This window comes from Priapulus caudatus, unplaced genomic scaffold (assembly GCF_000485595.1).
Source record: "Priapulus caudatus unplaced genomic scaffold, Priapulus_caudatus-5.0.1 Scaffold1481, whole genome shotgun sequence".
Classification (NCBI taxonomy): domain Eukaryota; kingdom Metazoa; phylum Priapulida; class Priapulimorpha; order Priapulimorphida; family Priapulidae; genus Priapulus; species Priapulus caudatus.
This window is the reverse complement of record NW_014578542.1, coordinates 56,671-65,504: the sequence shown is the minus strand read 5'-3', so window position 1 is coordinate 65,504 and position 8,834 is coordinate 56,671. Positions and strand designations below refer to the sequence as shown.

Below are 8,834 nucleotides of genomic sequence, written 5' to 3'. Positions count from 1 at the left end.
AGTAGCAGCAACCCACCATCACCACCCCCTAGATGCCGCGCAGCTTGTCCCCGCCCCCATCGCCGTGCCACGCCTATACTCGCTGCACCGTTCCTGCTAGGCTGCACGAGCGACCGCCCACAGGCTGCCCCGCCTACCTTCTCCTCGCGAACCCCCGCCTCCTCCCTCTGCCTCCTGCTGCCCGCCACGCCTCCATCTGCTCCCCACCCCCTCCCCATCCACGCGGCCTCACATCTGCCTCCCACCCCCATCCCGCCAGACCATCCATTCCGCCCCCACCCCCACCACACCTCCATACCGCTCCCACCCCCTCCCCCCCCCATCCGCGCCACCCCTCCCCCGCCTTACATACCGGCTCCTCCAGCCCGCTCCCCCCGCCTTCCATGCCCTACATCTGCTCCCACACCCCTCCCATTCCGCTCCACCACCCACCCCCCTCCATCCCTCCCCGCCCCATCACGCTCCCACCCCTCCCCAGCCATCAGCCGCTCCCTCCCCCTCTCCCCCCACCGCTCGCCACCGCCTGACCCATACCGCGCTCCACCGCCTCCCCACCCCATCCCCCCGCCCCACTGCTCGCCCAACCACCCCCCCGCCATTCAGCCGCCCTCCCTCCCCTCACCCCGCCTCCATCCGCTCCCCACCCCCCCCCCGCCCCATGCCGCTCCCAACCCTCCCCCTCCACCAAGCCCCATCCACCCTCCCCTCCCCCCTGGCCGCACCCAGCCCCACCTGCCCCTCCCACCTCCAATCCGCCCCCTCCCAACCCCCATCGGCCCACCCACTCCCACCCTCTCCCGCCTGACCATCGCTCCCTCCCCCCTCCCCCCGCCTCATCCGCTCCGACCCCCTCCCCCACCCAGCTCTCCCGCCCGCGCGACAGCAGACGAATGCGGGGGAGGGGAAACGATGCGCAAGCGCGTCAAATACGCAGAGCGCGGTAATGCGCTGCGACGGCCGCCGGTCCGGCCCCCTTAATTACAAAGACGCGTTCAATCAGAATTCAATTCTCGCGAGAAGAACCGGACACGATTTCACGCTGCCGCCGCCGCCGCCGCCGCCGTCGAGCGGTCCTCGTCGCGAAAATGAAAACGCGAATTCAATTAATTCCGCGGGTTCTTTCCCCCCGCGCAATTCTTTCGGCCGATCTCGAGGCTCCGGGCGATGTTTGAGGATGACGGGGGGGCGTGGAAGGAGGCGGGGGCGACGAAGCGAAAGTCATTGCATGAATCTCATCTTCATTTACTTCAAACCGCGGGCCGGGATCGATGACGATATTACTGGGGTGTGGGAGGAGGGGGAGGAGGAGAAGGAGAAGGAGGAGAAGGAAGTGGTGGAGGAGGAGGAGGAGGAGGAGAAGGAGGTGGTGGTGGAGGAGGAGATAGAGGAGGAGGAGGAAGAGGGGGAGAAGGAGGAAGAGGTGGAGGAGGAGATAGAGGAGGCGGAGGAAGAGGAAGAGGGGGAGAAGGAGGAGCAGCAGGAAGAAGAGATGGAAGAGGAGGAGAAGGTAGCGAATAAATTATGGTGTGAATTAAACTGAGCTTATTTGAAACAGTGCACGCCGCAACTAACTCTCACCTGGTCTTGATTCACTCGGTGTCTGTAACACAAATTACCGAGCAGGCGAATTAAGTCTCTTTTGAACCCGTAGATGGCGCTGTCATCGCGCACATCGAGGTCGGCCGACTTGCGGTCGCCCGTCTTGCGTTCTTCCGCAATCTTCGCATCGTCGGCTGTCTCGATTGCGTGAACTCTCTGCAGGAGCTCTGCAACCAATCAGCATGCGTGAGATTCGTCAATATGTCTGCCTGCATGGCGCCACGCGGCGACAGACAGTCAATCCATCAATTATAGTTATCGAGTAAAGAAATAATGTTAGCGTTTAACGACGTAACTCGAATTTCTGGCTTACGTTCTCTCAAAGAGGGAAGGTTAGGGGACTGAAAAGGGTTAGGGTTGGAAAAGACATGGGTTGGCGTCATCTTATAAGCTAGTGTAAGGATTGAGGAAAATGAAAGGGTTAGAAAAGGGGTTAGAGTTGGACGTAGGGTTAGCATTAGGATTTGGGTTAGGGTTGGGGTTAGGGTTAGGGTTAGCATTAGGGTTAGGGTTAGCATTAGGGCTGAGGTTGGAGTTAGGGTTAGCATTAGGGCTGAGGTTGGAGTTAGGGTTAGGGTTGGGGTTAGGGTTCGAATTAAGGGAACGGGGGAGAGTTTAAAGTTATGGGAGGCGCTTGGGTTCGAGTTAGAAAAGTTTATTGATTAAGGTTAGGTTTAGGGAGGGAATTACCATTGACATTAAAGTTAGGGTTCCAGCTTATATTAGTGTTAGGGGGGACAAGCTGGTGTTAGAGGTGGTATTATAGTTAGAGCTTACGCCTTATATTAGTGTCAGGGGACGAGTTGGGGGTGGCAGCAGTAAGGTCGGGGATTGTAGGATAAATGCTTCACTACGTACTGACGGCGCACGCCACGAGATGAGGCTCATCCAGTAGGGCGTCGTAGCAACCACGCTGCGCCGTCGCCGTGCACAACACTCCCAGCATCCTCGTCATTAGCTCCGGCTCCTGTAACCGACAATGAAGCATCCTCACTACACATGCAGCATTGATGGTCCTGGAGGTTGTTAGCAATGTATTTCTTCCAGAAACACAAGAGCCGTTATATAAATATCATCCTCATATGTGTGTGTTTGTGTACGTGCGTGTGCGAGTGTGCGTGTGTCTCTCTACGTGTGGTCCTCTATAGTTCTGTTAATGTATCTTCACGCATACTTTCTACAACATTTCCACCAGTTTACCCTTCGTAGGAGAATGTACGAAAACGAGATTCTGTAAGCTTAGTCCCAGTTACTTCGATTATGGCCAGGACAAGAGAACGTGCTTCATTATGACCTCACTTACCACCGATCTCTTGCTGCTGCTGTCAATGATACAGCTGCAGAGATTTCTAAACTCCTCACAGACGTGTCTCAGGCACTCGATGGGAACGTCCGTGACTACTGACTCTGTGCTGCCATCTTGTGAGGAGATTTGAGCAGAAACGAGATCAAGTACTGCCAACCTAGAATGACATTACATCAACTCTAATCGATCGGTAATGACAGTTACACATACCTGCATCGCGTAAGCATATGAAACACTTGTTTCTGATATTACTTTTTTCGAATAAAATTACAAGGTCAAGTCTGGAAATAAATACTAACTTGCTTGCGGCAGAGAGTGTTGGGTAAGTGTGCGAATAAAATGACTCTTCAGCCACACACTTCTCCAGTAGGAAGATCCTGCAAGAAACGTGTACAGCATTAGCTGTTATCGATATTTATTGATAACACAAACTACTAATTAAACGTCAGATGAATTCCGAACTAATCCGCAATACGATTTAGTTACCGGTAGCAATGACTTTGTAACGACATACCTCATCGTGTAAATGTAGAAAAAATAATTAGGAACTTAGTCATCATTGTATACTCATGCGTCAATTTCCACTCGGCTCCGTGCACGATTACTTCACAATGACGCCTATAGATGGCGCTGAGGCTGCCCCTGGGATGACTCACCCCCACTCTGCTTCATGTCTGGTGACCAGCAACACGACCGCGTCCAGCAGACGCCTGCTGCTGTCATCTGAGAGGATTCTCTCACGGCAGGAAGGCATGTTAAGCAGCAGCATGCAGCAGTAGTTAGCAGCAGTGAGGTCGGCACCGGCCAAGACAGTTCTACACAGCGCACGGGAAGAGAAGAAACTAGTTAAAAACACAAGCATGAGAAATATATTACGGACACACGCAGATTCGCGTGCATGCACGCACATGCGGGTGTACATGATATATATAGGAATGATAATACGTATATATTATAAAATAACGAGAAATCAAATGTAATGTAGGATCTATTCGCACCACTACATATATTCCAATCGATTTCGCATCAATTATATCACGTCGAAACATTTATACTGCTCTTATTTTTTTACGCTGGTGATTTGTTTTTTCTCGAGTGATTTGCAGATATAAATACCTGAAGTGTGGCCTAAGTTCGTTCCAGACAAGTTCCTGATTGCTTTCATTTGCAGTAACAAAGTTTCCCAGAAACTGTACGGCACAGCGTATGGCGAGATTAACTGAAAGTGAAAACTAGATGTTTTGAGAAAAATCTGCATAGCACATTTGAACATGCACATGCACGCACACACATTCTCATATTTATATTGATTCATTTTACAATTACAGGTGTATTCAGTAGCATACCGGCTAGAGTGGAATACGATTCCTTTTCTTGGATGGTGCTGCCATCTATATGTGATCTAATAAATATCTAATACCAAATCTAAATGGTTATAACATGCCAAGAATCCTGATTGTGGTTCTATGCTAAATGTGTTTCTCTCATCATTAGGGCAATATATATATCTGGCACACTGTGCAGGTTTGAAGCTGTAAAGTGGGCCTACAGACCTGCTGGTGTTTCTGCTAAATCTTCCCTAATATGTTCCCCTGACCCTTCATCCTGGCCTTCGTTGCACACAAGCAGCTGAACAAATATGTCTCGAGTGGCTGCAAACGTTCCGTTGTTCCTAGAAGCAGAGAGTAAAACCTGAGGATGTTTTCAACTGTGATATGTGAACAGTATATGATATAAATACGACATATATACTGATAGTACTAACGAATACTATAGGGTACAGGTCATTGCACTTTATATGTGACAGGTTGTGCCATCACTATGTGTCTGACAGGGACCTAGTGAATGCTGAGTGGCAGTTATACAGGGCCTAGCTCTAGTATTATAGCCCGCGTACAGTTGCCGCAGGCCTACAGTTGCCGCAGGCCTACAGGCCGCGGCCGAGTGCCAGCGCAGACGTCGCCAGCACAGCCGGCGCGGCAGCAGCCGATGCCGCGGCCACAGGCCTGCAGGCCTGCGGCAACTGTACGCAGGCTATAGCACTAGAGCTATACAGGGCCATGCTACTATAATGCTTACACTTGTCAATGCAACATGATGTACAGTTTACAAAGAACTAGCTGGTTCATTATAATCTCAGTACATCCTATATCTAAAAGAACAGGTACATGTGATGTTATTATATCAGACATATGTATGTAAGACTTATTTAGTTATTATATAGAGGACATATATATGTATTGTTAACACAAACTTGTACCTTATCGAGTCCTGATTCGCTAGACAGTCAGCGCAAAGATTTCGCAGAGTACGAAAACACTCGGTGACCGTTGCAATGGATGTTAGCCGTAGTTCCAATGGAAACTGTGATTCGTGCATCACGTGGCATGCATCCGACATAATAATAATTCGTTTGACTGCTACGTAATCTTCCTCTTGCACGTTCACACTGTAATTGAAACAAACATATGACATTAACTTATAATTTGTCATCCAGAGTCCCTATACGTTTCAGTTGAAAAATAACATTGAAATGTATACCATTATTAGTGTTAGTATTACTAATATATGATATATACAACGTAATAAAAGAACACTCACCGATTTTCTGGCATTTTGCATAGACTTGTCAGGTCTTTCATTTGTTGCAGTACATCATCTGCAGTAGATTGCTTGTGAAATAAATTTACCTCCAAACTTGACAGTAGTATTTTATTTTTGAACATGATGACACTCGTGTTATCACTTCGTGAAATCGGAAAACGGCAGATGACTACGAAACACCCGATAAATGAATTTAACAGAGATTATATACGTTCTCAGATCCATGCATGCCTGCGTCCACGACATAAACAAACCCCCAGCGCCACCTATAGTTGGTAGCGATGCGAAGACATGATTGGCTGTTCCGCCCGGCTCGCGCCGCGATCGAAGCGCCGTGCTCCAAGAGTCCAAGACATCATGGCAAGCATTAGGACCGTGAAAGTTGGTTTGTTATTAATTGTAGATTTAAAATTAAGTGCTGCCCATTAGTGGCTTTTATTGAAAGCGATCGTAATAATAAACCGTTTAGCCGCCATTTGTGAACGCGTAGGAAAGTTCACGCGCTTATAATCTGTCTTCTGATCGAGTTTATTCACGAACATGACATCAGACTCAGCATAGTCAGTCATCAGTCCTTTGGTTGATCTTGATTAATTTTCAGCTGTAGCTTAGGGCCTAGTCTGTAGTCAGTTGATGAATCACGTTGTCACTATCGCGTTAGTGTGGTAATGTCCAGCCGTTTAAGGATAGTGGCGGTAGCAGTGTCAATAACGTCTATATAGTATTAGTAGAGATAGATTTTGAGGAGATGAGGCGATCCAATGACAATGTTTCCCCTGACGATGGACACAGTCACACACGTGTGGGAGCACCAGGCAGTATTTCTTTTTGAGCTGTTTCTTTTTTAGTTAATTAAATTTTGGAACATGAAGAAACATTAGCAAGGCATTACATTCTTTACAATGTTATCCTGTCGAATATTGTCTATTTCTTTATTCTAATAATAATATCTCATGTTTGACTCCCTCTTCAGGGATTGGTCGGCATTGTGACAGGTGGCGCCTCCGGGCTGGGGCAAGCCACTGCACAGCGGCTTGTCCAGCAGGGCGCGAAGATCGTCGTCTGTGACCTGCCGGGCTCTAAAGGTCAAGACATCGCTGATAAGCTTGGTCCAAATGCTACCTTCGCACCAACAGATGTGAGTATCACTACACGCGTCTACACAGAGGAATTGCTCCGACCTGTGATTGCAGGATAAAAATAGAATTGGTGACGTTTCATTTTCATTTTTCATACCCCTGCCGCATACGCTATGACCGCTAGGAATGTGTACTAACTATCATATGGCGCGAACGATTTGAGTTACAAATCTATAAATTCCAGCTGTTATAGACACATGTCTTAGCTATCATCTCTGTGAGTTTTGAGTTTATTAAAGGACAATTAGTCTAATTAAATAGCAAATATGCACGCGCGGTATCGCTCATATGCTAATACACGCGCAGCTATGGCCGATAGGAAAGTGTACTAACTATATCATATGGCGTGAACGATTTGAGTTACATTTCTATAAATTCTAGCTATTATAGACACATGTCTTAGCTATGATCCCTGTGAGTCTTGAGTTTATTGCAGCGCGATTAGCTTAATTAATTAGCAAATATGTATGTGCGGTATCGCTCATACTCGAGTCATGCTCATAGTCGAGGCTAAATGCCAAAATGAAAACGAAACGTCACAAATTGTATTTTTATCCTCCAATCACAAGTCGGAGCAATTCCTCTGTTTCGACGCATGTGTATCACTGCCTTACGCCACCACTCAATGATATTTACATATAAAATAATATCAAATATAAAACAAATAACACATAGAACTGGAACGGGCACTCACAGAGAGTGCATACCTTGGCCAGCGACATCTGCTCGCTCACATGTACACGCTCGCTGGGTCGCTGCGCTGGCTGGCTCGCTGGCTCGCTCGCTGACGTGCTAATATCGATCGCGCGAACACACTAACACACGAACACACGAGACCGATCACATAACCTCCTCCAACTCTGTTGGGCGGAGGTAAAAACCATCAAAAATAACTAAATTAGAATATCTAGACATCTTGCATCTTATATCATTATAGACTCAGCACTCACATCCCCATAATAAGGGTGCCTGAGAGCAAGACCTCAACCAACCTACTTGATTTTAATGCGTAGCACGGCTCTCTCTTGACAGCTAACCTTGGAAATCACTTGAAACACCTGGCCATGTCTGTTGGAGTTAGATTTCTCTCGTAGAATAAGATATTGTCGAACAAAGTTCTCGGTTACTAAACATTTCATCGTGTTTACGTCACGCAAGTGCGAAATGACTCGAGTGCGAGCGTGACTCTACGCGTGGCTCTACCGTGGGTTGCGCGTAAATTCGCGTTTTCTCGGACGCTCCAGGTGACGTCGGAGACGGACGTGAAGAAGGCGATCGAGACGGCGAAGGGGATGTTCGGACGACTAGACATGGCGGTCAGCTGCGCGGGAATCGGCGTCGCTTTCAAGACGTACAACTTCAACAAGCAGCTGCCGCACAGTCTCGCGGACTTCCAGCGCGTGCTGGTGGTGAGTGTGCCGAGGGAACACGCTCGTGCTGCTGGATCTGCTGCAGCGCTGATGTGTCGTATGCTGATATTGTGGTAGTGGTGCTTTCCCCCTCTCTCTCCATCGCCTGCAGATTAACACAGAGCACCACGCTCAACCTGATCTGCCTTCCCCTTTCTATCTCTCTCTCTCGCTATTTATCTATCCCACTCTCCCCCTCTCTCTATCTATTCCACCATCTCCCTCCCTCTCTCCTTCCTTCCTTCTCTTTCACCCTCCTTCACCCTCTCCCCATCTCATCCTGTCACTCCCTCTCTCCGGCAGGTGAACACGTTGGGCACATTCAACGTGATCCTCTCCCTCTCTCTCTCTCGCTCTCTCTCCAGCTCTCACCCATCCCTTCTCTCTCTTTCTCTCTCTCTCTCACCCTTCCTCTCTCTCTCACCCCGTCCCTCTCTCCTACAGGTGAACATGGTGGGCACATTCAACGTGATCCTCTCCCTCTCTCTCTCTCGCTCTCTCTCCAGCTCTCACCCATCCCTTCTCTCTCTTTCTCTCTCTCTCTCACCCCGTCCCTCTCTCCTACAGGTGAACATGGTGGGCACGTTCAACGTGATCCGGCTCCCCTCTCTCCCTCTGTGATTCTTCCCCTTCCCCTTCTCCCTCTCTCTCTCTCTCTATCTCTCTCTCTCGCTATCTCTCTCTCTCTCTCGCTCTCTCTCTCTCTCTCTCTCTCTCTCTCTCTCTCTCTCTCTCTCTCCCTCTCTCCCATTCTCACTCCCTCTCTCTCCCTCTCTC

At 48.9% G+C, this 8,834-nt stretch overlaps 2 protein-coding genes across 2 annotated transcripts; one reads left to right on the top strand and one right to left on the bottom strand.

Annotated features, from left to right (window-relative positions):
- Positions 1–1,578: 1,578 nt before the first annotated feature.
- LOC106816768 (ataxin-10-like) lies at positions 1,579–5,737 on the bottom strand (the record flags this gene model as incomplete). The annotated part of the gene is made up of 9 exons (XM_014821397.1): positions 5,507–5,737; positions 5,166–5,354; positions 4,459–4,577; positions 4,022–4,124; positions 3,562–3,720; positions 3,205–3,282; positions 2,903–3,062; positions 2,458–2,566; positions 1,579–1,766 (listed from the first exon to the last, which is right to left on the bottom strand). Coding segments are annotated over exons 1-9 (1,230 nt in total), but the record flags the coding sequence as incomplete, so codon positions are not given.
- Positions 5,738–5,846: 109 nt separating this feature from the next.
- On the top strand, positions 5,847–8,678 carry LOC106816767 (3-hydroxyacyl-CoA dehydrogenase type-2-like). The gene is made up of 4 exons (XM_014821396.1): positions 5,847–5,890; positions 6,483–6,647; positions 7,893–8,057; positions 8,625–8,678. Exons 1-4 carry the CDS (start codon positions 5,867–5,869, stop codon positions 8,676–8,678), a joined length of 408 nt encoding a protein of 135 aa, XP_014676882.1. The 5' UTR covers positions 5,847–5,866.
- Positions 8,679–8,834: the final 156 nt, after the last annotated feature.

Bases quoted from the DNA above. Each gene is read 5' to 3' on its own strand.
- LOC106816767 (XM_014821396.1), top strand. From the start codon at position 5,867: ATGGCAAGCATTAGGACCGTGAAA. The intron at 5,891-6,482 runs GTTGGTTTGTTA...CTCCCTCTTCAG, and splicing joins CAAGCATTAGGACCGTGAAA to GGATTGGTCGGCATTGTGAC. The intron at 8,058-8,624 runs GTGAGTGTGCCG...TCTCTCCTACAG, and splicing joins ACTTCCAGCGCGTGCTGGTG to GTGAACATGGTGGGCACGTT.